Source organism: Barbus barbus (genome assembly GCF_936440315.1).
Source record: "Barbus barbus genome assembly, chromosome: 9".
In the NCBI taxonomy this organism is placed as follows: domain Eukaryota; kingdom Metazoa; phylum Chordata; class Actinopteri; order Cypriniformes; family Cyprinidae; genus Barbus; species Barbus barbus.
In genome coordinates this window covers 9,476,431-9,502,933 of record NC_136737.1, presented here as the reverse complement: position 1 = coordinate 9,502,933, position 26,503 = coordinate 9,476,431, and the positions used below count along the sequence as shown (strand labels likewise).

The 26,503-nt window shown below is 45.9% G+C and overlaps 2 protein-coding genes across 2 annotated transcripts in view; both read right to left on the bottom strand.

Moving 5' to 3' along the window:
• LOC306874610 (uncharacterized protein) overlaps positions 1-13,518 on the bottom strand; it is a gene marked incomplete at its 5' end in the record, with an annotated part of 41,247 nt that extends 27,729 nt beyond the window's left edge. Inside the window, 5 exons of the mRNA XM_079424758.1 lie at positions 1-17; positions 208-381; positions 608-781; positions 928-1,101; positions 13,433-13,518. The exon at positions 1-17 is cut by the window's left edge and continues 154 nt beyond it. Of these exons, the coding sequence (XP_079280884.1) occupies positions 1-17; positions 208-381; positions 608-781; positions 928-1,101; positions 13,433-13,518 (625 nt within the window). The remainder of the gene's footprint in view (positions 18-207; positions 382-607; positions 782-927; positions 1,102-13,432) is intronic.
• A 322-nt stretch (positions 13,519-13,840) lies between these two features.
• LOC306874983 (NACHT, LRR and PYD domains-containing protein 14-like) overlaps positions 13,841-26,503 on the bottom strand; it is a 58,335-nt gene continuing 45,672 nt past the window's right edge. The window contains exons 25-27 of the mRNA XM_079425327.1: positions 14,939-15,112; positions 14,086-14,471; positions 13,841-13,955 (exon numbers count right to left, since the gene is read on the bottom strand). Coding sequence (XP_079281453.1) covers positions 14,297-14,471; positions 14,939-15,112 — 349 coding nt within the window. The 3' untranslated portion in view covers positions 13,841-13,955; positions 14,086-14,296. The remainder of the gene's footprint in view (positions 13,956-14,085; positions 14,472-14,938; positions 15,113-26,503) is intronic.

The window sequence follows — 26,503 nt, the reverse complement described above, 5'->3', positions numbered from 1 at the left end:
CAGCAGGACCCAAAAACCTGCAGAAGAGAAGATGAAGCAGGATTCAGTTCAAATGAACTTGGTCTAATTAAAAATAGCATTTGATTCTGATGGGAAAATATTTATCTTGAATTTTCTTTTATGCAACAGACTGTATTGGTGAAATAATATTTCTATTAATAATTTGCCTGCATGTAATTTATTTTGCATTATTTCATTACATCTCACCTCAGTGTCTTCAGCTGATAGTTTGGATCCTGAAGTAAATCATTGAGCTCCTTCACTCCTGATTGTCCAGGATCATTTCCTGTGAGATCCAGCTCTATCAGGTGTGAAGGGTTTGATCTCAGAGCTGAAGCCAGAGCTTTATAACCTTCTTCAGTGATACTGCAGTTTGAGAGTCTAGAGGAAAATGCAAACAAAGTAAAAAATGTAATCAGTTACTCATTCAGGAAAAACAAGATTTAACTTTTCAGATTATGACATTTATAATTGTCTGTTCCCAAAAAAATGCAATATATTTGCCAATATTTATTTCAACTTTTTTAGACCAAAGTGTTTTTCACTACTGTAAAATATATTACTGACAGAAATGTTCTGTTCATCTTTAAATTCACCAAATTCGAACCTAAGTATATGCAGTGTGCACTGAGAATTTCCCACTAAAGTGGAGATGTCAGTCACTCCAGAATTCGATACTGTATTTCCACTCAGATCCAGCTCGATCAGGTTTGAAGGGTTTGAATTAAAAGCTGACACCAGAGCAGCACAGCCTTCTTCTGTAATACAGATGGAATTAAACCTGTAGAACAGAGAAAAAATAAGCCATACATACAATTATGCAACTAGTAGATTTGGCTATTACTACTTTAGCCCACCACTATGTGATTTGTATGACATTCTTTTTTCACTAATTGGCTTTTTTTACACATTGTCTAAATTACTTACTTCAGCCTTTTCAGTCTACACTGTTCATTCTTAAAAAGAACTGAGAAGATCTTCATTGCTGAGTCTCTCAGTTTAGTCCCACTCAGATTCAGCTCTGTCAGATTTGAAGGGTTTGAATTTAAAGCTGCAGTCAGAACACGGCAATCTTCTTCTGTGATATCGCTGTTATTCAGACTGCATTGAAAGAAAAATATTTGCTCGATGATGACATTACAAAAGCATCCATTGATTATTCATTAAGCGCTCTCCAGTAAAACATACACTGAACACACCCAGCAGCAAGTTCACAAGTATTAAAAGGTATCATCATAAAGATAAAACTTACATCAGTGTGCTGAGTTTACAGTGTCTATCCCGCAGTAGAGCAGCGATCTGATTCACTCGTTTGTCTTGCAGTTTACATTCACTCAGATTCAGCTCTCTCAGGAGTAACGGGTTTTTACCCACAATTCCAGTCACATACTGACAGGCTTCCTCTGCAGCAGAACCCAAAAACCTGGAGAAGATAAGATGAAGCAGTATTCAGTTCAGTTCTCCTTTAAACTTTAAGTAATGAAAAATAGCAACCAAATCAAAATGGATCAATGTGTGAAATTGTTGTATTTACTTGCATACATCAAATTTTAATAGTTAATTTTTTGTTTCTATAAATAATTCACCAGCACATAATTTATTTTGCTTTATTTCATCACCTCTCACCTCAGTGTCTTCAGCTGATAGTTTGGATCCTGTAGTAAATCATTGAGCTCCTTCACTCCTGATTGTCCAGGATCATTTCCTGTGAGATCCAGCTCTATCAGGTGTGAAGGGTTTGATCTCAGAGCTGAAGCCAGAGCTTTATAACCTTCTTCAGTGATACTGCAGTTTGAAAGTCTAACAAAAAGAGATTTAAGAAAATGCATTTGAGCTTTTTTGCAGCAAAATTAATTGTATTCAAAAATACCATTATTATTTATTTTCCCTGAATATTGAGGCAATACATAATTTATTATATTACAGAAGCACTTCTTTCCCTTTCTTTATCACACTACAGTAATTTTGTTGGGATCCTGGAGATGCCCTGACAGTTTACTTTTACCATCATAGTTAGCAATAGTTTCATTACATAACACTTAGCACAAATTGTGCTACAGTAATAACATGTATGTACACTATATCGGAGTCATTTAAACTTGGCAAGTAAAAATAAATCTTTGGTAACGATTTATTTTGATGGTCCCTTTTGAGCATTCTGTTGACAATAAGTAACATTGCACTTACATGTCAACTAACTCATTAGAGTATTAGTAGACTGTCTGCTTAATATCGGCTAACTCTTTATTGTGATGATCTCCCAAAAGACATTCTACTGACTGTAAGTAACTTTGCAAGAACACGTCAACTTAATCTAACCCTAACACTACCACTAAAACTCTACTAACACACATACTGAACTCTATTGGGGTTAGACAACACGTGTCAGGACCTAATTGTCGAAATTATACTCTAGATGTATTACTGTCACATGGAATTGATGTTAATGTTGTTGAAATTCTGCAGCAAAGCGATATCTCAGATCATTATCTAGTCTTGTGTAAACTCCATATAGCTAAAACTGCAAATTCTACGCCTTGTTACAAGTATGGTAGAACCATCACTTCTACCACAAAAGACTGCTTTGTAAGTACTATTCCTGATTTATGTCAATTCCTCAGCATATCCAACAGCACAGAAACAACTTGACAATGTAACAGAACCTATGGACTCTCTCTTTTCTAGCACTTTAGATACAGTTGCTCCTTTACGCTTAAGGAAGATTAAGGAAAAGAGTCCAACACCATGGTAAAATGAGCACACTCGTGCCCTAAAGAGAGCAGCCTGGAAAATGGAGCGCAGTAGGAGGAAAAACCAAACTAGAGGTATTTCGTATTGCTAGGCAGAAAAGTATCCTATCCTACAGAAAAAAATTAAATTAAAAATTAAAAACTGCTAGATCTGATTACTTTTCGTCTCTTTTAGAAGAAAACAAACATAACCCCAGGTATTTATTCAATACAGTGGCTAAATTAACAAAAAATAAAGCATCAATAGGTGTTGACATTTCCCAACAGCACAGTAGTAATGACTTGAACTATTTTACTTCCAAGATTGAAACTATTAGAGATAAAATTGTAACCATGCAGCCATCAGCTACAGTATCGCATCAGATTGTGCACTATAGATCCCCTGAGGACCAATTCCACTCATTCTCTACTATAGGAGAGGAAGAATTATAAAATTGTATAAACCAACAATGTATATTATGTACAATGTATATATACCAATGTATATTAGACCCTCTTCCATCTAAACTACTAAAAGAGGTGCTTCCAGAAGTCATAGATCCTCTTTTGGTTATTATTATGTGTCATTGTCATTAGGATATGTCCCCAAAACCTTCAAATTGGCTGTTATTAAGCCTCTCATTAAAAAAACAAAAAACAAACACAAATTGACCCCAAAGATCTAGTTAATTACAGACCGATCTCGAATCTCCCTTTTCTGTCAAAGATACTATAAAAAGTAGGATCCTCACAATTATGTTACTTAGATAAAAATAGTATCTGTCAGGAATTCCAGTCAGGATTTAGACCGTTTCATAGTACTGAGACTGCTCTCAGAGTTATAAATGACCTGCTCTTATCATCTGATTATGGTTATATCTCTCTATTAGTGCTACTGGATCTTAGCACTGCATTCAAGACTATCGACCACAACATTCTTTTGAATAGACTAGAACACTTTGTTGGCTTTAGTGGAAGTGCATTAGCATCGTTTAAATCATTAACTTAATCATTAATCATTATCTGACCGCCATCAATTTGTAGCAATGAATGAAGAGGTCATATCAATCACAAGTGCAGTATGGAGTACCTCAAGGCTCAGTACTAGGTACAGTACTTTTCAAGCTTTACATGTTACCCTTGGGACTTATCATCAGGAAACACGGTGTTAGCTTTCACTGTTATGCTGATGATACTCAGCTCTATATTTCTTCTCGGCCCGGTGAAACACACCAAACTGCATAGTCGATATAAAAAAACTGGATGACGAGTAATTTCTTTGTGCTAAATTCTGAAAAAACAGAGGTGTTAACTATTGGACCTAAAACCCCCACATGCAATGTTACGATTTCAGCATCTGTGTTTTCTGTGTGGAGTGATTTTCTTTTTTGTGGAGTGATGTACGTGTAGGGATTGATTGCTGAAGGGAAAACATGATTGGCTAAACCTGCGGTTGCTCCGTTTTAAAAGGGTGGTGCTCTTGAAAGATGGCGAGGTTGTTCTGCACAATTAATAAACAAACTTCAGATGGTTCAAAATGCAGCAGTTAGAGTCCTTACTAGAACCAAGAAGTATGACCACATTAGCCCGGTTCTGTCAACACTGCTCTGGCTCCCAATTAAACATATAGATTTAATCTTGTTAATTACTTATAACGCCCTGAATGGTTTGGCTCCTCGGTAGTTGAGCGAGCTCTTATCGCATTATAGTCCCACACGTCCGCTGCGTTCTTAAAACTCTGGCCATTTGATAATACCTAGAATATCAAAATCAACAGCAGGTGGCAGATCCTTTTCCTATTCAATGCCCAAACTCTGGAATAATCCACCTAAAACTGTTCGGGAGGCAGACACACTCTGTCAATTTAAATCTAGATTAATGGATTAGTTCACTTTCAAATAAAAATTTCCTGATAATTTACTCACCCCCATGTCACCTAAGATGTTTATGTATTTCTTTCTTCAGTCGAAAAGAAATTAGCGTGACCTTATGTTTTCAACTTAATTACGTGTTACACGACGTCATGAACGCACATCACAGAACAGGCGAGCATTTATGTTTATAAAGCATATACATTTTTTTTTTTTAAATGACCCATCGTTTCGCTAGATAATACCCTTATTCATTGTCTGGTATCGTTTATAGCCCATTGAAGCTGCACTGAAACTGTCATTTTGACCTTCAAACGTTTTGAGTCTATTGAACTTCACTATACAGAGAAAATTCCTGGAATGTTTTCATCAAAAATCTTAATTTATTTTCGACTGAAGAAAGAAATACATAAACATCTTGGACAACATGGGGGTGAGTAAATTATCAGGAAATTTTCATTTGAAAGTGAACTAATCCTTTAAAGACCCATCTCTTTAACCTGGTTTATAATACACTAATACGCTTCTAATATTCAAATCCGTTAAAACAGTGGTTCCCTATCAGTCGGTCACTCCGAGTCACGTCGGTGACCGACGAATTGGGATCTCGCTTAGAGAGACCAATCCCCTACGAGAGTATCTAAACGAACCAATGCACATTGGCATGCGATTATTGCATCCAGCTGCCGCTAATCACAGCGTGAGTATAATTAGGCAGCGGGTGCAGCGCATATTCAGCTTTTCGCTTCGGAGCCGAGCGGTTACATTGTTCTGCTCCTGACCTCTGCTGACGAGTGAATTCAACGAGTTAAGCACGCTCTTTGGGAGACTCTCGTGCTGGCGGTACGGCGCTTCAGCGGCGGTGGTTCTTCCTGTGTCGAGTGGGTTGCACACATCAGGCTGCACTACCCCCTGATTGTGTTGCAAGTGGCCATCTCCCCTGTGCGCTTCAGCACACTGAAAGAGTGATTTCTCTAAAAGAGCATTCACGGGTGCGTCTTTTTAAAGACGACGTTGCATCTGGCAAACTTGACGTTGCGTCTTTGTAAAGACGAGTTGGGTCTTGCTTCAGACAACGTGTCACCCGTGCGTTTCTGGATGCGGTCGTTACCTGGGGCCGGGTGATGGTCATGATCACTGCCTCACATGCCTGGGCAGTAAGCATGCTGAGGTGGCGTTCGTGGATGAGGCATCTTCTCATGGGAAGGTGATCATCTTGGAGTTGCGGGCCAGGCTCCGATACCTCGACAAAGGGACGGAGCTCTGTTGCCCCTGCCTTGATTTGGCCCTCGTTCTGGCTGCAGACAGACGGGGACCATTTCAGGCGGTGGCATGGTGGCAAACCCTCCAGGGAACCAACCCTTGAGGGACCATCGCCCCTCTTGCGCTCCAAAACCAGTTGAGCTGTCAGTGGAGCGTGCTGGGCCCTCTACAAGGGGAGCACCAGCAGTTACCCTGGCGCTCCTCCCGGTCACCAGACGTCGACTGCTGCATCGGAGGGTGAGCTGGAGATTTCTGGGCAAGAAGATTCGGCTGCTGCTGCTCCGGCAGTAGCAGTGCCTGAGTCGGATCTAGAAATCACGGCTATGCTTTCCCGGGCCACTGAGAGGGTAGGGCTCGAGTGGAGATCCCACCGTGTCCCGAGCCCTCGAGGTTGGACGACTGGTTTCTCGGGGTAGTTTGCGCTGGTTCTCAGCGCCCTGCCCTAGTGCCTCTCTCCCGGAGGTGCATGGGGAGCTTACCAGGTCGTGGACGGCACCTTTTACTGCCAGAAACCGCCCTGCTAGCTCCTCCCCCTCACCACCCTCGGTGGCGCAGCTAGGGGGTATACGGGGGTCCCCCCGGTGAAGCGGTCGGTTGCGATGCAGTTGTGTCCTAATACCGTCTCCACTCGGCGGGGTGAACCGTGCCTCCCCTTCCGGGCCTGTAGGTACTCGTCTGGTCTGTCCGGCGGGGCTTATATGGCCTGTGGGGAAGCTGCCTCCACCTTTCGCTACGGCGTTACTGCAGGGTCCTCAGGCTAAAGGCACTGAGGACATGCACGGGGGTGGTTACGATCCGGAAGCTCTGAGAGCTTGTACCTCGGGCCTCGCGCTACGAGCGACGAAGGTGACGCGGTCTCTGGGTCGTGCGATGTCCACACTTGTGGTCCAGGACGTTCACCCCTGGCTGTGTCTGGTCGACATGGGGACACCGACAAAGTATCGGTTCCTCAAGGGCCCTGTGTCCCAGACTGGCCTCTGCGGCGACGCAGTCGAGAACATGGCCCAGCAGTTCTCGGCTGCTCACGAGCAGGTTGAGGCGATCCAACACCTCCTGCCCCGGCAGGCAGCTGCTGCCTCCACCCGTCCGCCGGCTGCAGCGCCCCAGCCTGCTTGTCGCCGAGGGCGGCCCCTGCGTCCGTCCCTGCTCCCGCACCGCATCCGCAGCAGCTTCCAGAAGCGGTGCCGTTGAGCTGGGCGTAGGCAGGCCGCCCCGCCCGTCCTGGCCCCCGTCAAACCTGGCGGTGAGCGGAAGAGCAAGAGGCACAGGACGGGCGACCCAGAGAGAGAGAGAGAGGACTGCTTTGGGAGGTGGCGGATGCGCCTCCCCCTCCCCCGGTGGAGGGCCGGGTGGAGATTCTCCTATTTCAAAAATCTCGACAAGAAGCGGTTGTCTCTGCCCTGGGTCCCAAGAGGGCATGGAGAGTCGCGGACGGACCAACTCCGGACCGCGCTCATCCTCCTCTTCGCCAGCTGGCAGCAGTGGGCGGTTCGAGAGCGTCATCAAAGGCCCTACTCACGCACCCTCTGCCAAACCTCGGAACCAGGTAAGCGCGCACCGCACACTCAGACCCCTTGGTCCGCCACGGGCCGTGTTCCTGTGTTCCACCTCGCTGCCCCACCGCGGGTACGTCGGTGGTCCCGCTGCTCCGCTTGTACGGTGTCTGGGTGCCTGTCTACCCAGCCCGTCTTGCTGGCTCCAGTGGACCATCTGACTCGGCTATGCGGTTCAGTTTCCTCCCAAGTTCAGGGGCATCCACCTCACAGCAGTGAAGGCAGCTGATGCTCATGTTTTGTGTGGAGAGATCGCTGTCCTACTGGCGGAGGATGCGATGGAGCCGGTCCCTCCAGCCGATATGAAGACAGGGCTTGCAACCCTTACTTCATTGTGCCCAAGAAAGCGGTGGGTTACGACCAATCTTGGATCTGCGTGTCTGGAACTGGGCCCTTCACAGGCTTTCGTTCAAGACGCTCACGCAGAAACGCATCTTTGGGTGCATCCGTCCCCGAGATTGGTTTGCAGCGGTCGACCTGAAGGACGTGTACGTCCATGTGTCGATTCCTTCCGCGCCACAGGCCATTCCTGCAGTTTGCATTGAAGGACGGGCATATCAGTACAAGGTCCTGCCCTTCGGGCTGTCCCTGTTACCCCGTGTCTTCACGAAAGTTGCGGAGGCAGCCCTTGTTCCCATGAGAGAACAGGGCGTTCGCATTTTCAACTACCTCAACGACTGGCCTATACTGGCTCAGTCTCAGGACCAGTTGTGCGAACACAGGGATTTGGTGTCACACCTCAGCCAGTTGGGCCTTCAGGTCAACTGGGAAAAGAGCAAACTCTCCCCGACGCAGAGGATCTCTTTTCTCGGTATGGAGTTGAGTATGAGTTCCTCACGTAGGAACGTGCTCAGTCGGTGTTGAACTGCTTGAATGCGTTCAAGAGCAGGACAGCGGCCCCACTGAAACAATTTCAGAGGCTCCTGGGGCATATGACAGCTGCAGCGGCAGTCACGCCGCTGGGGCTGCTTCATATGAGGCCGCTTCAACACTGGCTCCATGGCCGAGTCCCGAGGTGGGCGTGGCAGCGCGGCACTCACCGGGTCCAAGTCACACCGGCCTGCCGCCGAACCCTCACCCCGTGGTCAGACCTTTCGTTTCTGCGGGCAGGAGTGCCCCTGGAACAGGTCTCCAGGCATGCTGTGATTTTCACGGATGCCTCCACCACCGGCTGAGGTGCCACGTTCGACGGGCTTGCGGTGTCGGGGGTTTGGACGGGCCCCCAACTGCACTGGCACATCAATTGCCTAGAGTTGCTAGCGGTACGTCTGGCCTTGGTCCGTCTCAGAAGGCGTTTACGAGGCAAACACGTACTGGTCCGCACGGACAACACTGCGACCGTTGCGTACATCAACCGACAAGGTGGTCTGCGCTCCCGTCGCATGTCGCAACTCGCCCGCCACCTCCTCCTCTGGAGTCAGAAGCATCTGAGGTCGCTTCGTGCCATTCATATTCCGGGCTTGCTCAACCGGGCAGCCAACGAGCTGTCACGAGCTGCGCTCCCCGGAGAATGGAGACTCCATCCCCAGACGGTCCAGCTCAGCTGGCCGCGGGGCCTTCGCAAGTGTGCGTCTCCCCCAGTGAGCCTTCTCGCAAAAACAGATACTATGCAAGATCAGGGGGGACGAGCAGCAGGTCCTGCTCGTGGTGCCGTACTGGCCCACTCGGACTTGGTTCTCAGAACTGATGCTCCTCGTGACAGCCCCTCCCTGACAGATTCCTCTGAGGAAGGATCTACTGACTCAGAGACGGGGCACCTTTTTGCACCCGCGTCCATACCTAAGAAGCTGGAAACTTCATGTCTGGTCCCTGGACGGGACGCGGAGGTTCTAGGTGACCTACCCCAAGGGGTAGTTGACACCATCACTTCGGCTAGAGCGCCGTCCACGAGACAGGCCTACGTCTTGAAATGGAACCTGTTCGTCGAGTGGTGTTCTTCTCACCGAGAAGACCCCCGAAAGTGCCCGATCAGAGTCGTGCTTTCCTTTTTGCAGCAGGGGTTGGAGCTAAGGCTGTCTCCCTCCACCCTTAAAGTCTATGTGGCTGCGATTGCTGCCAACCATGACCCCGTAGAAGGGAAGTCGGTGGGTAAGCATGACTTGGTCATCAGGTTCCTTAGGGGGGCAAGAAGGTTAAATCCTCCACGGCCCCCCTCTATACCCTCTTGGGACCTGTCTCTAGTGCTGAAAGCACTACAGCAGGCCCCATTTGAGCCTTTGCAGTCAGTTGAGCTGCAGTTTATTTCAATGAAGACTCTGCTCCTGCTTGCATTGGCCTCCATCAAGAGGGTAGGGGACCTGCACGCATTTTCGGTCGACGATTCGTGCCTAGAGTTTGGGCCGGCTGACTCCCAGGTAATCCTGAGGCCCCGGCCTGGCTACGTGCCCAAGGTTCCCACTACTCCCTTCAGGGACCAGGTGGTGAGCCTGCAAGCGCTGCCCTCGGAGGAGGCAGACCCAGCCCTTGCTTTGCTTTGTCCCGTCCGAGCGCGGAGATGCTACGTTGACAGGACACAAAGCTTCAGGACCTCAGACCAGCTCTTTGTCTGTCACGGAGGCCGGCAGAAGGGGAAGGCCGTCTCCAAGCAGAGGATGGCCCACTGGATAGTGGACGCCATCACCCTGGCTTATCAGGTACAGGGTGTGCCCTGCCCGTTCAGGTTGAGAGCTCACTCTACTAGAGCTGTTGCATCCTCCTGGGCGTTGGCTCGTGGTGCCTCGCTGGCAGATATTTGTAGAGCTGCGGGCTGGGCGACCCCTAACACGTTCGCTAGGTTCTATAGCCTTCGTGTGGAACCGGTTTCCTCCTGTGTTCTCACCTCAAACGGGTAGAAGCACTGAGAGGTCCCGTTTTCGGGTCGGCTTGCTAAAACTGCTCCAGAGAGTCCGTACTGTAGACCCTGTCGAGTTCCTCCGTCCCCTCGGCAGTCAGATGTGGCGGAGCATCTGACGCCAGGCCCTCACTCGCTGAATCCATGAGAACCGGTAGAGGGCTGGGTTCCATATGAAAGGCCTTTTTTGGACCCCATATGTGTATAGTCCACGGTATAGCCTGAGAGCCCGTGTTTCCCCGGCAGGTCTTCTGCCAATCTCCATGAGGTACAAATTCCTCTAATCCTCCATATGCGCCTAAGGTTGATCATATGCGTAATTGCTCCGAACCTCCTACGGGAAGGGCGAGCTTCCGTAGCGTCCGGTTCCAACTGGAATGGGTACGTTTTCCCAGTGTTATCCAGTCTTACTGAGTGGGTAGTGCCATGGCAGCAGTAGCTGGTCTTCTGCGGTAGCCCTGACCTGCACCAAAAAATAGGGGCTCAGGAGGCTTCCACAGGACACTGGAAGGGGCAGTACCCGTGGCCTTTTGGTAGGGTTCCCAATTCGTCGGTCACCGACGTGACTCGGAGTGACCGACTGATAGGGAACGTCTCGGTTACGTATGTAACCCTCGTTCCCTGAAGAAGGGAACGGAGACGTCACGTCCCGTCGCCACGGCTGCTGTACCACCGCTGAGCGGCCGAGTCACCGGCTCGGCTCCTCAGCGAAAACCTGAATATGCGCTGCACCCGCTGCCTAATTATACTCACGCTGTGATTAGCGGCAGCTGGATGCAATAATCGCATGCCAATGTGCATTGGCTCGTTTAGATACTCTCGTAGGGGATTGGTCTCTCTAAGCGAGATCCCAATTCGTCGGTCACCGACGTGACGTCTCCGTTCCCTTCTTCAGGGAACGAGGGTTACATACGTAACCGAGACGTTCTCAAAGTGTGGTACGTGAGCTTCCTCGAGTGGTACACAGAGGAATCTCTGAATTAAATATAAATTAGGCCACGTGTCCACCAAAGCGTTTTTTTTCCCCGAGGCTAGCAAATTTTAAAATTGTTTTAAATGACAGCGTCTTTTTCATGCTGAGCACTCGGGTCATTTTTTTTTCTCTGCGCCGAGAGTTGAAGAATATTCAACTTTGGGTAAAACTTAGCGCTCATCACTGTCACTTTTTAATCAGCTAACCAATCACAGTGGAGGAGGGCGGGACTAATACTGTCACACCTTGCTTATAGTATGACTGAACAACAATGGAGAATATTGCTTGTCTCCGAGTATTTATGTCTTTACCAGATGGAATTGTCGGAGTACCATAATATTGTAGAAAAAACATTTCATTTGCGATGCGTCTGCCATATTACTTCAGCAGCTATTTGATATCATAGCAACCACAGTGTCTCAACTGAAAAAAATAAATAAATACACTTCCTTCTCAAGCGCTCACAGCTAGACGTTTTCAGCTGGCTTTGGTGAACACGTGGCCTTGTGGGATTGTTGTTACTTGCAGCTACGCATACAGCCTGTGTTTTTTTTTAAGTTAAATAAAACTGAAATGTACTTGAAGATGAAATGAAAATGTATTGTAGTTACTTAAAAGTTAAATAAAAACTAGTTAAAAAAAGTTACTGTGCTTAAATGTTAAGTACAATACATTTTCATTTAATCTTTAAGTACAGTTTTTTTACATTTAAGTACAGTACAGTTTTTATTTTATGTTTAGGTACAATATATTTTAATTTAAACTAAAGGAGGTAGAGCTTTTTCACATTTGGCTCCCAAACTCTGGAATAGCCTTCCTGATAACGTTCGGGGTTCAGACACACTTTCTCTGTTTAAATCTAGATTAAAGACACATCTCTTTAGCCAATCATTCACATAATGCATTTTATAATCTTGTACTGCAGTTATATCTGATCAAATGTACATTACTATTATTCTTTAGCTTGGGTTGAACAAATCATTTTTGCTTAGATGGAACAGCGGCTACACTAATTATGTCTCTATTTGTTTCTCTGTTGATTAACATCCTGTGGTAACTAGGAATTACAGAAGCTTCAGTCTGGATCCAACCCTTAAATGATCTGAGATGACCGAACACCTGAGAAGAGATGATGCCAACCCCTCAGAGGACTTCAGAGGATGCCAACGCTCAGACAACATACAGAATTACCAAATTTTGCCATAAGTTAAACATATCAAGTTTTTGCAGTATATAAATATATTATGGAAACTTAATTTCCTGTAGAGCTGCTTTGCAACGATTTGTATCGTAAAAAGCGCTATACAAATAAACTTGAACTTGAATTTAATAATTACGTTTTTTATTTACCTGGAAGTAATCACAGTGCAGTGTTAATGTTCAAACTGTGCATTTACAATGTTTTAAGAGGCTGACAATAATAAATATTCTTATTAAGAATAAAATTAGGATTTTTATTTAGTAGGTGGTACTTGGTGTAAAAAGTTTGAGAACCACTGCGTTAAGGGATTGTTAGGCTGCATTAAACTAAACTGAGCTGGACGATGACATCACTGAATTTAATAATGGAATGCCTTTAACTGAAAAACTGAGTGTTTAACTGAGTGTTTAATCTTGTCATTTTACATTATTGACACACTATTTTCCTATTTTGATATTGTGAGGTTGCTATGACACAATCTGTATTGTTAAAAGCGCTATATAAATAAAAGTGACTTGACACTAGTGAGCGTTAGTAGATATGTAGGTGCAACTTTACTTATAGTCAACAGAATGTGTTAAAGGAACAATCAAAATAAAGTGAAACCAATTTTTTTTTTTTTAAGGACAGTAAGATAAATATAGAAGACATTATTTCACAAAACCTTTGAGTACTGGATTATGTAGGCCAGAGTTTTTGCTGCAAAATGTTGTGAAAGCCATCCTGTTCCAGAAATAAGGTCACAGAAACCACCCTGTTTGTTTTCTGTGTTTTACCAAAGCACAACATTTTGTAGTTTGTTGAGTGGACACAATTAAAAGTTGACCTTTTACGGTTTCAAATGATGTCTTCTTTTTATCTGCATGACATATCATGACATAGTATTGCAAGTGCTGTTGTAAGGAAAGAAAGTCCAAGTGATTGTGCCAAGACCTCAGTCATCTCCAAAGGGTTAACTTTAAACAAAAAAGAATGTTGTTATTAAAATCAAGCAGTGGTTCACTGAACTCACCTGAGTTTCTGCAGTGTGCAGTTTGTATTTTCTAATCCGTTCTGGAGTTTCTTCACTCCTGAATCCTGCAGATTATTGTTGCTCATGTCAAGTTCTTTCAGACTGGAGTTTGATCTCAGGACTGTAGCGAGAACTGAACAGCTTTCCTCTGTTAGATCACACTTACGCAGACTAAAATGATGAACATGAGAGAGAATTTACAAACACAAAGAACTTGACAAGGTAAGGCTAGGCAAGTTTATTTATATAGCACATTTCATACACAGTGGTAATTCAAAGTGCTTTACATAAAAGAAAGTGAAATAGTCATAAAAAATTAAATAATCACAATAATAGAAACAAGGAATTAATAATAATAATAATCACAACAATAAAAACACGGAAAGTATATACAATTTGATTTAAAATGAATTTAAAACAGTTAAGAATAGAAAACGATTATACATAAAATACAGTGCAATTAGTTTGGACATAGCACAGTTCTCATTCAACAAATGCACAGTTAAACAGATGAGTTTTGAGTCTGGATTTAAATGTGGCTAATGTTTTAGCACATCTGATCTCTTCTGGAAGCTGGTTCCAACTGCGGGCTGCATAATAGCTGAACGCAGACTCCCCTTGTTTTGTGTGAACCCTTGGTATTTCTAACTGACTCGATCCTAATGATCTGAGTGGTCTGTTCGGTTTATATTCAGTGAGCATATCTGCAATGTATTTATAAAGGAGTAAAAGTAATTTAAAATCAATCCTAAATCCTAAACTTGACTGATTATATCTAGTGATTACTTTATTTGATTATTGTGTTTCGGTCCTCTGGGTTCTTTAAGATACTTCAAATGTGCAATAAAAAAATGAAAGGAATACTTACATCAGTGTGTTGAGTTTACAGTGTTTATCCTGCAGCAGAGCAGCGATCTGATTCACTCGTGTGTCTCCTAGTTCATGTTCACTCAGATTCAGCTCTCTCAGGAGTAACGGGTTTTTACCCACAATTCCAGTCACATACTGAGAGGCTTCATCTGCAGCAGGACCCAAAAACCTGAAGACATGAGTAGTCAAGTGGGGACATAAAAGCCAGTATGCCCGTATGTGCTAAAAAATTTCTTTATGTTCTTAATTATGCTCATCCTTGAAAGAGTGTGATTTTCTAGTGTATGTATGAACTTATAAGGTAATGCCAGTGGTATGACCCATTTCAGATGTGGCCAAAATTACAAAAACAGTGCTTGCCTATAAATATATTTTAACAGGTTGATTACATTTATTGCTATTGACAATTCAGTAGTGACTGGATATTGGTATGGACATGTCCCTAGCGGCCTACTAAATCTATGCCCTTGGGAGAAGTAAATTGACATTATCTGCCATTTACTGATTTATTTTCACAAGCTTGTGAAAAGGCCTACAGTCATTTCAAAGCTTTTTTTGAATGTTATTTTGACTGTTTAATTCTCCTTCAGCTAAAATGTTTTTAAGACTGCTTAATGCTAATATTTTAACACTCACCTCAGTGTCTTCAGCTGATAGTTTGGATCCTGTAGTAAATCATTGAGCTGCTTCACTCCTGATTGTCCAGGATCATTTCCTGTGAGATCCAGCTCTATCAGGTGTGAAGGGTTTGATCTCAGAGCTGAAGCCAGAGCTTTATAACCTTCTTCAGTGATACTGCAGTCTGAAAGTCTACAGAAAATAAATACATGAGAGTTAAAATTAACAGTGTGGTTCAAATTATTTAATTACTGCAAAAATCTGAAAATATGAATCACATTAAATCACATTACAGTCGAATAAATGGTCAGATAAACAGATCACAGATATGCACGAACACAACTTCTAGTTTTAGCCTGCCATCAAATTGGAATGAATCAGAAGGATTTGTATATTTACAAATGTTCATCAAATGAAACTGAATGCCAATTATCAGTGTGTATCACAGCTCTGTTAAACAGCACACACTCATATTGCATTGTATCTTAGACAGATGTGCATTAAAGATCTACTCTCATGTTCTCTGTACATCTTATATAAAATATTTTATAATTAATCATTTCTCTTCAGTTTGCCAATTTATGAAACTTAAGTAAACTTTAATAAACTAGCTTTTAATTCGTTTTTTATTAAACTACAATTCTCTGTAAAATTTGAAATTGTGCTGCTTTTTCTGACCTTTTGTGGTCAACTATAATGTCAAGACAATTTAAAGAAATTATTCAGTTCCTCATAATAATTCACAAACATTTTAACTTTAAACACCGTTTCTAAAGTCACCGGAGTCTGTGTTTTTGTTTGTTTTGAGTTGGTTCTACATGTCACTCTAATGGTAGAAAAAAGTGTGAATCTGATAAGTTTGCTTTTTTAATTTTTGTTTTGTTTTTTTGTATTTACAAATCGGCTGTTATTTAACTTTTTACAGTTTCAGTTTAGTTTCTAAGTCACCAAATGTTTTACTTTTAGTTTATGTTTGCATAGTTTACTTTACTTTTCATTTTTATTTTTGTTACAATTAACAAAAAATCTTCACTTTTATTTTAAAGACAAACCTGTTGTGAGAAATTTTTTTTTTTCAATTCTGAAGGTGAGAAAAAAAAAAAAATAAATAAAAAAAAAACAAATGTATATATATATATATATATATATATATATATATATATTCATAATAATATGATTTGTATAATGTAAATGTAGAATATTTGCATCATCAGCTGCATAATATTCATGTCATTGGTGTAATTGTTAAGCCTGTCACAATAACATTTTTTTTTTAACTTTATACTGTCCGAGTAGTTACTGCTTTAAATGATATCAGACCTCCAAACTTTTGCATATTGACTTTCAATTATGCTGGTACAACTTGCCACTCTAAACTATGCAAACACTGCCAACCACCAAGCCAAATTATTAAATTTAATGAATTATTTATAATTATTAAAAATTAGTGGTGTCAAAATTAGCGCGTTAATGCAGGCGATTAATTTTTTTCAGTAAGGCGTTAAAAATATTTAACGCAATTAACGCAGGGGCGGGGCTAGGTTTGGCCACGCCACTCAAAACTACTAAAGAATTGCGTTTATTCAGACGCGGAACGTCTTTACAAGCACATTAAAGCGCTCCAACTTCACCTCAGTGCAAGGCGCGAATCAAACGAGCGCGGAAACATTACCGGAGATGAGGAGCTTCAGTAGAACATCAGTGAACTGTGGTCAAATGAGATGTTGTCAGGCCATATTTTAGTAAAAAGGAATCTTCCTGTCCTGGCAGCTGTTATACTGTGCTCGTAGCGCATGCTCTTAAGTGCACGTATAAATGTGCCAGTGCTGTATTAGGCTATATTAAAGCACTGTATCATACTCAAACCCAAATGAAACTAAGAGTATGCAATGTCGTAGATATGTCATCAGTAAAGTCATGAAGTTACAAAAGAAGGCCATTAAATATGAGGCGCCACGTAGGATTTAAATCAAACTTCGCTTATCAATACATACATAAAACACGTGCATACACACCTATAAATTACTCACATATACATGTATACTATTGGATATTCAATATATTGTGGCGGGAGGAGCAAACGACAGACACAGTGGGCGTGGCGTCAAGCCTCGGAGAGGTTTTTATTAAACAATAAAGGGGAAAAATAAAGTGTCCAGGGAAAATAGTGTCCAAAGGAATGGGGAACCTGGTGTCCTCGTTGTGCTGTGGGGCTTGTGCAGGAGGGTAGTGTTCGACAGGGAAGGGTCCAGGGAAGGGGCGGAGTCCGTTGGCCGCACGCGCTCCCCTCTTGTGGCAGCGGCGTCTCTTGCGCGGCTCCTTCCATCTGCTAATTCCCGACGTCTCTGGGGGACTCGACGGCCCGGCATCCTGGCCCGTCAGCCGCCTAACGGGTGCGGCAATCCTCCTCGACGCACCCTTCCTGGACCCACGAGTACACCAGCGTGCATGCACGGGGAAGAGACCGGTCTCCCGAGGAAAGGCGCGCTCGGCGTTTAAACAGCGGCGGTGATGAGGCTCTATTCACATCAGGTGCGCCTCATCACACGCCGCCAGCCCTGGGTGTTCAGCGCCCCTCCTCTCTCACAAACCCACTCCCGTCGGGAGCCTGGTGAAGGGCGGCGAATACAGGACAGTAATGAATGCATATACACGTGTGAATAACTTGCGTATACATATAAATTTGACGCATACATACACCTATAGACACTCACTAATACATCCATGCATAAGCCCCGTTCACACAGTAATACCAGTAAATTACCGTAAAATTACCGGAATGACTTTACCGGTAAATAAAAAAATGCGCTGTTCACACAGGCAACGACATTCTGTCTTTTTTTACGGAAAAGCACCATTCACACATCCATTCAAAATACTGGTAAACTCTGTGACATCATTAACCTCCAATGGCTGCGCTTATATTTGTAAACATGGAGGGGTATATGCGGTCAGTCTTTTTGTTGATGGTTTCATTTTTGTTTCAAACTTTTGCATTCATGCAGCTGCTTTTGTCCAAGAGACATCGTAATAGACGACTACAAACCAGTGCTTAATTTGAAAATTTCGAGGTCCTGGAACAAAGCGGCGTGATGGCATGTGATTAGAAGAGGGAGAGGTAACAGAGCATTCAGCCGATTACATCGGTGGGCAGCTTAAGTGATTAACAGCGTGCATCAGTTGCTTTTATTAAATTTTGAAAACAGCAATTTCCAGGCCTGGGTGAAAAAAAATACTAAAAAATAATGAAATTTTATTTCACAAATCTCTGTAAGAGAATTATAATTAATCATGTCCAGAATTTTGTGGGGGATTGTGTGTATATTACATAGGTTTACTCATCTCCGCAGCTTTCAAGTTTATAATGAGGGAAATTCCTGCAAACATTTATTCAAGATAGCAAGTAGGTTATATGAGTAAATAAATCCACACAAACTGGCAGATTAAATCAGTCATTTGAAAACAGCTTGAGTGATTCAGCTGGACCGCGTCTTCTCTCTTTCACTCTCTCAAAGCGGCTTTATATCAGCGCATCGCGTCTAGAACGAGCTGCTGCACTCCGATCCAAGTCTTTCGCTTGCATTTCAGGACAGTTGACAAAATTGTAACTTGCTTAATCGGGTCATTGTTGCATCATCACAAAATTGTATAATTTGCATGTCTTTTTCAGCGCGCTCCGGAGGCTGTTTCAAGGTTGAGCGCTCACAGTCACATCCATATTGAGTTATTTTACGTAATTTGTTGTTGAACTTAAGTGGCCAAATACACACAAAATCACGCAAAAATGGCCGTCCTGGCGAGTATCCAGGTTTTTAAGTAAATGGGAACAGCTGAAAAAAAACAGTTATGTTTACACAAATGCAGAGGTCTGTGCGACGGACATGGGCGGATACATGGTCAAATGTAGAGTGAAAGCGTCATCTGCAACAGAATGTTATGACTGGCCCGGAGTAGAGTCTTACGTCAGCGCGTTCTGAACTCTTACGTGCTCATACCGGTAATTTCCCTTCTGCGTTCACACACAGCAGAAGTCCGGCAATTTACTGGTAATGTTACAACTTCTCATACCGGTAAATTGCCGGAACAAATTTACCGGTATTTTTGGAAAGGTCCTGTTCACACATGATCTCTTTACGGCAATTTACGGGTAATTTTCCAGAAAAGTCTGTATGTGTGAAAGGGCTTATATAAACCCACAACAACACACGCACATACATATAAACTCGCTGCACGCAGACACACCTCTACATAATCGCATATACATATAAACTTGATCCATGCATATACACCTATAAACACTCGCACATACATATAAACTCGCTGCATGCAGACACACCTATACATACTCGCATATACATATAAACTTGATCCATGCATATACACCTATAAACACTTGCACATACATATAAACTCGCTGCATGCAGACACACCTATACATACTCGCATATACATATAAACATGATCCATGCATATACACCTATAAACACTCGCACATACATATAAACTCACTGCACGCAGACACACCTCTACATACTCGCATATACATATAAACTTGATCCATGCATATACACCTATAAACACTCGCACATACATATAAACTCGATGCGCGAATACACACCCATAAAACACTCGCGCAAACATACAAAATAAAATTCACAAACGTATACAATTTTTGATAAGAAAGACGCATGCTTTAGTTGTGTATATATTGTGACGCCTGTCCCGAGAGCCTATCAGCGTCGCCCTGGCAACCGAGGATAAACACCTGCTACTCATCACGGCGGGCTGATCGGACCCAGCTGCCGCGGCTTAGGGGAGCGCTTTATAAGCCGCGAGAGGACAGAGGACGGGGAGCAATGCCTCCAGCAAGTACCACCGTTAATGTGTGTTTTCTTGTGCCTCACAGACAGCTCTGGATAGCCGTTCAGCCCGCCACCTGCACGAAGTCACCGAGCACATCACGCGGAGGGGAAGAAGGACACCAACACCCGAGAGGAAGAAGACACCGCGCACCAACGACAAGCACATTTCCGGCACTGTTCACTTTATTCAATAAATTCACCCTCCGGGGAATTTTCTTCACCCTGCACGGTTGTGTGATTCTTCAGCCCGTTACACTGGTGGAGAATCACCGCCACCCAGGGGCAAAAACCGGACTAACTTTTTTTTCTCTCTGTTTCCCCGTTGGTTTATGGATTCAGGCGGCGACTCCTCCCCAGCCATGGAAGAGCTCTTGAAACACCTGACCGAGGTCAGCATCCAACAGCAGCAGATTGTCGAGCACATGGCGGCCCGTCAGGGAGAGACCGAGAGGGAGATGGCCGCTCTGCGTGCGGCCGCCGTCCCACGGGTTCCGCCAGCTGATCCGCGAGTGCAGGCGACCCAGCTGTTGCCGAAGATGACCGGCCACGACGACGCGGAGAATTATTTAAAAATGTTTGAGGTCGTCGCGGAGCGAGAGGGATGGCCACGAGAGGACTGGGCGCGGATCCTGGCCCCTTTGCTAACAGGAGAACCCCAGCAAGCCTACTTCTCGATGCCGGCTGGGTCCAGTGACGCATATGAGGACTTGAAGAGGGAAATCCTGGCCCGTGTCGGCCTATCCCCGATCGCGGCGGCCCAATTGTTTCATGGTTGGCAATATGATGGGAAGGCGCCAGCCCGCGCCCAGGCCGCCGAACTGTCCCGCCTGGCACAACACTGGCTCCTCGCGGGAAATCCCAGCGCGTCGCAAGTGGCTGAACGCGTCGTCGTGGACCGGTTCCTACGGGCCCTGCCACGCCCACTTCGGCAAGCGGCGGGAATGCGGAACCCGCGCACCGTGGGAGAGGCGGTGGAAGCTGTCGAGCTGGCCGAGGCAACTCTGCGACAGGAGGCTGGGGAGAGAGCTTCGCCGTTTCCCCGGAGGGTGTACCAGGAGCGACGCGCACCAGAGGGGCCCCAGCGAACGGTGAGCAGGCCAGCGGTTCCCGGCAACCAGGATGAACCCATGCCAACGGAACCGAATCGCTCTCCTACTCTGACCTGGCTAGCCGGCTGTGCAGTACATCGGGAACCCCCGCAGGAAGCTCGACACGCCCGCGTCAGGGTCAATGGGCGCCCATTCCAGGCGCTGTTGGATACGGGGAGCGCAGTCAGTCTAGTCTCACCGCCGGTGTTACCCCCACGGAGTGACTCAAAGGCGAGGATGGCCATCAAGTGCGTGCATGGCGACACGCACCAGGTACCAACTCGACGTGTGGCCATCTCGGCAAAACCCGGTACCTGGCACATAGAAGTGGGGATCGTAAAGGACCTGCCAGTCCCCGTGCTCCTGGGCCGAGATTGGCCAGGCCTGGAACACTGTCTTGCCTCCACTGCACAGACAGCTAGCGTTGCCGGGAACCGCCAAAGACGAGAGCCCAGCCATAGTCGCCGCCAACCACCCGTCCTCCTGACGACGGACAGCGCCCGCGATGGTGAGTCTCCCCCCCCGCTTCTAACCTATTCTTTGATGTATTCCAGCAGGTAAAAGGGGGTGGGGACTTCGCCAAGGAGCAACGGGAGGACGAGCGCCTGAAACATTGCTGGGCTCAAGTGCGGGTGGTCGAAGGAGAGGACGCTCAACCACCGCCACATCCGACCCCCCACTTCATAGTGCAAAGTGGCCTGCTTTACTGTGTCGCACAGCGGAGAGGGGAGGAAATGAAGCTGCTGGTGGTCCCAAAAGGGAAAGTGGGAACGATACTGGAGCTCGCCCATTCACACCCCATGGCTGGCCACCTGGGGGCGGACAACACTAGCCGACGGATCCGTGATCGTTTCCAATGGCCAGGACTGGATGGGGACGTGAAAAGGTTTTGCCAAGCTTGCCCTGAATGTCAGCGTACCTCCCCTCGACGCCCTCCACCCTCTCCCCTCATTCCGCTACCGGTTATTGGGGTCCCCTTTGAGCGAATCGGGATGGACCTGGTAGGGCCTTTGCCGAAATCAGCCCGGGGACATGAACACATCCTAGTCATCGTGGATTATGCGACCCGGTACCCTGAGGCCATCCCCTTACGGAAAGCCACCACCAAGACGATCGCCCAGGAGCTTTTCCTGTTGTGCAGCCGGGTCGGCATACCAAAGGAGATATTGACCGACCAGGGCACGCCATTCATGTCCCGGATGATGAAGGACCTCTGTCGCCTCCTACAGGTGAAACAGCTCCGCACCTCCATCTACCATCCTCAAACCGATGGGCTGGTCGAGAGATTTAACCGAACGCTAAAGCAAATGCTTCGTCGAGTGGCTGCGGACGACCACAGGAGTTGGGACCAGATGTTACCGTATGTGCTTTTCGGTATCCGTGAAGTCCCTCAGGCCTCCACCGGATTCACCCCCTTCGAACTGTTGTTCGGGCGACAGCCCCGGGGCTTGCTCGATGTCGCCAGGGAGGCCTGGGAACAGCAGCCAACCGCCCATCGGTCCACGATCGAGCACGTGAAGGAGATGAGGGAGCGGATCGAGCGCGTCATGCCCCTAGTCTGGGAGCAGCTGGCTAAGGCCCAAGAACCTCAGCGTCGGAACTACGATCGGGCGGCCCAACCACCGGAGTTTAAGGTCGGAGATTATGTGTTGGCGTTGGTACCCTTGTCCGCCTGTAAATTCCTGGCAAAGTGGCAAGGCCCCTACGTCGTCACAGAAAAGGTCGGTCCGGTCACCTACAGGGTCCGCCAGCCGGGGCGTCGGAAAGAAACTCAAATCTACCATATCAACCTGCTGAAACGATGGGTTGGAACAGGGCCCCAGCTAGTGGCCCTCACCACTTCCACTCCCGTGGTTGTAGACATGAGCGCCCATTTGTCGGCCGCCCAGAAGACTGAGCTTCACCATCTGGTCGGTCAATTCTCGGATGTATTCTCTCCTCTCCCCGGGCGGACTCAAGTCCTCCATCACCACATCCGCACTCCCTCCGGAACCGTCGTAAGGCAGAGGCCCTACAGAATCCCGGAGGCCAGGAGACAGACCGTCGAGGAGGAAGTCCAGGAGATGCTGAGGTTAGGAGTAATTGAGCCCTCCCACAGTCCCTGGTGTAGCCCCATCGTGATGGTCCCCAAGCCCGACGGCACCCTCCGGTTTTGTAATGACTTCCGCCGCCTAAACGAGGTCTCTGAGTTTGATGGATACCCGATGCCACGCGTCGATGAACTCCTAGATCGGCTGGGGAGAGCCCGGTACATTTCCACTCTGGACCTTACAAAAGGGTACTGGCAAGTACCGCTGACCGACCGGGCCAGACCGAAGACGGCGTTCTCCACCCCCAGTGGCCACTGGCAATACCGGGTTCTCCCCTTCGGGCTGCACGGGGGTACCGGCAACGTTCCAACGAATGATGGATATCCTGTTGAGGCCTCATCAGGAGTACGCAGCCGCTTACATCGACAACGTGGTAATTCACTCAGAGACCTGGGAAAACCACCTGGAGCGGCTCCGTAGGGTGCTCGGGGAACTGCGCCGGGCGGGGCTCACCGCCAACCCCAGGAAATGTCACCTGGCCCTACCCGAAACCAGGTACCTGGGGTATCTGGTCGGCCGGGGACTAGTACGCCCACAAGAGGACAAGGTGGCAGCCATCCACAACGCTTCCCGGCCGAGCACGAAAAAACAGGTACGGGCCTTTTTGGGGTTGGCAGGATATTATAGGTGCTTTATTCCTAACTTCTCCTCCTTAGCCACCCCATTGACAGACCTGACCAAGAAGGGGCGGCCGGAGACCGTGAGATGGGAGGAAGCAGAAGAAGAGGCGTTCCAAAGAATCAAAGCAGCCCTCACGTCGGAGCCAGTACTCCGTGCCCCACGATTTTAACCGCCCCTTCTTGTTACAGACGGACGCCTCCGACACCGGGTTGGAGCCGTGCTCTCGCAAGTGCAGGACGGTGAGGAACACCCGGTGGTCTATATCAGCCGGAAGCTGTCCCCCGCCGAACAGCGCTATGCAGTGGTCGAGAAGGAGGAGCTGGCAGTCAAGTGGGCAGTCCTGGAGCTAAAGTACTATCTCCTAGGACGGTCCTTCACACTGGTCACCGATCATGCTCCCCTCCAATGGATGGCCCGTGCTAAGGACACAAACGCAAGGGTGACCCGGTGGTTCCTGGCGCTCCAGGACTTCCACTTTGACGTGCGTCATCGGGCCGGCGCCGCCCACGCCAGCGCAGACGGACTCTCCCGCATGGGGACAGCTTTCTCAGGTCTATCAATGAGACTTCCTCCTCCAGCCCCAACCTCCCCCTTAGCCCGAGGAACCAGGACGACACTTAGGGGGGAGGAATGTGACACCTGTCCCGAGAGCCTATCAGCGTCGCCCTGGCAACCGAGGATAAACACCTGCTACTCATCACGGCGGGCTGATCGGACCCAGCTGCTGCGGCTTAGGGGAGCGCTTTATAAGCCGCGAGAGGACAGAGGACGGGGAGCAATGCCTCCAGCAAGTACCACCGTTAATGTGTGTTTTCTTGTGCCTCACAGACAGCTCTGGATAGCCGTTCAGCCCACCACCTGCACGAAGTCACCGAGCACATCACGCGGAGGGGAAGAAGGACACCAACACCCGAGAGGAAGAAGACACTGCGCACCAACGACAAGCACATTTCCGGCACTGTTCACTTTATTCAATAAATTCACCCTCCGGGGAATTTTCTTCACCCTGCATGGTTGTGTGATTCTTCAGCCCGTTACAATATGTATATGCGATTGATTTCATATGTGGATGTGCGTGAACTTTTCAGTGTAAACAGAAGGCATTTCAGTGTAAAAGGAAGCAGCGGCACTTCCAGCGGGACATTTGAAAATGCTTAACGTGGCTTAATGCATTAAAACAATGTTTTTACAAGACCAAACTCAATAAACACATAACTAATAAAGCATATGATGTATAGACAAGCAGATGAGTCCAGAATAAGAACGTAATGCATTTAATTACACGTAAAGAGTTTTCCTCCCATAAGGAAAGCTTAACCTGGCTTAATGCATTAAGACAGTGTTTTTAAAATGCCAAACTCAGTAAACACATTATTAATAAAATCAAAGTATAGTATGATTTATTAATAATGTTAATGTGTTTGAGTTTGGCGGTTTTGGGAAAAAAATTATGTCGATATAAAGTGGTTGCATATTGACATGAAAAAATATTTAAAAACGTGTATTAGCAGTAAATTTAAAGTGGAGAAAGTTTTGAAGCGCTATATGTGCTTGATGGTTAAGGGACCGTCTGACAATTCCACCGACTGGGTTAAAACGTCCGATGTATTTTTAATTAAAATTGCTTTTAAAATAACACATTGTCAAACTGTAAAGCCAATGCATCCCTTGTACACAATTATTTAAATAATAAATGTAGCCTCAGTCCAATTTTTCATGTAAAATTATTGTGTACTGTACGTACAGTAAGGAAAATATTAGAAGCATTGTCTAAGGTGAGATATTGGCAAAATATATTCCAATATATTCAGTCAGTTTGCCTACTAGGCAAATCTCCAGATGCCAGGACATTTTAAAACACTGTGGCTTAAAAAAAAAAAAACGCAATAAACACGTTATTAATAAACCATGCTATACTGTACATAGTTTGATTTTATTAATATTGTGTATATGGGCGTCGGAACCATTGTATGTGGGTGGGACAGGACCCATCCACTTTTACGTCTCTAATTCAGCGAATATGTCTGTTCACTTTTCAGAGCGCCATCAGTCAAATCCCCTCCACAACATGAAGAATGCCCTAATAAATTAAACACAGCGTGAAAAGTCCTGAATTTCACGCTTCTGCTTCCTCAACTCTATAGCACTTTGCTCATTCAGAGTCCATATAAATGAAACTCCATTCTGTTTTCACTAGTTACTCGCGCCTTCTGCACTCCCGCGACACAGCAAAGTAAAACATCTGAGCGTACCTGCTGCCCAGATACACCTAATCCTACCCGATACTTTATTTAAACTTTTCGATTATTTCCTTCATTTTTATTTTTATTGAAACAAATGCCTTTCCGATGTAATAAGAGATGTGAAAAGTGAGAAGAACGATTTCAGCCAAAGGCGGATGCGAACTTGGGTCTCTCGCATCAAAAACACTGTGCTACACGCTTTACCTCTTACACCATTGGAAATGCATAGATATAGCCATCTTTTGTAATGTTTTGACATTAATGGGCAGAGGTAAATAACCCATGCCAACAAGGCGGCCTATTTGCACTTTGTGTAAATAGACACTCCATATAATTAAAAGGCACCAGACTATAGAAAATATACTCCAGTATTTTTTTTTTTTCTGGGGGAGGACCCACCCACATTTATTTTGCTTCAGACGCCCATAAATGATTCATTAAGCCAGGTTAATGGGAGGAAAACGCTTTATGCGTAATTAAACGTGTTACGTTCTTATTCTGGACTCATCTGCTTGTCTATACATCGTATGCTTTAATAATTATGTGTTTATTGAGTTTGGACTTTTAAAAACACTGTTTTAATGCATTAAGCCACGTTAAGCATTTTCAAATGTCCCGCCGGAAGTGCCGCTGCTTCCTTTTACACTGAAATGCCTTCCGTTTGCGCTGAAAAGTTCAC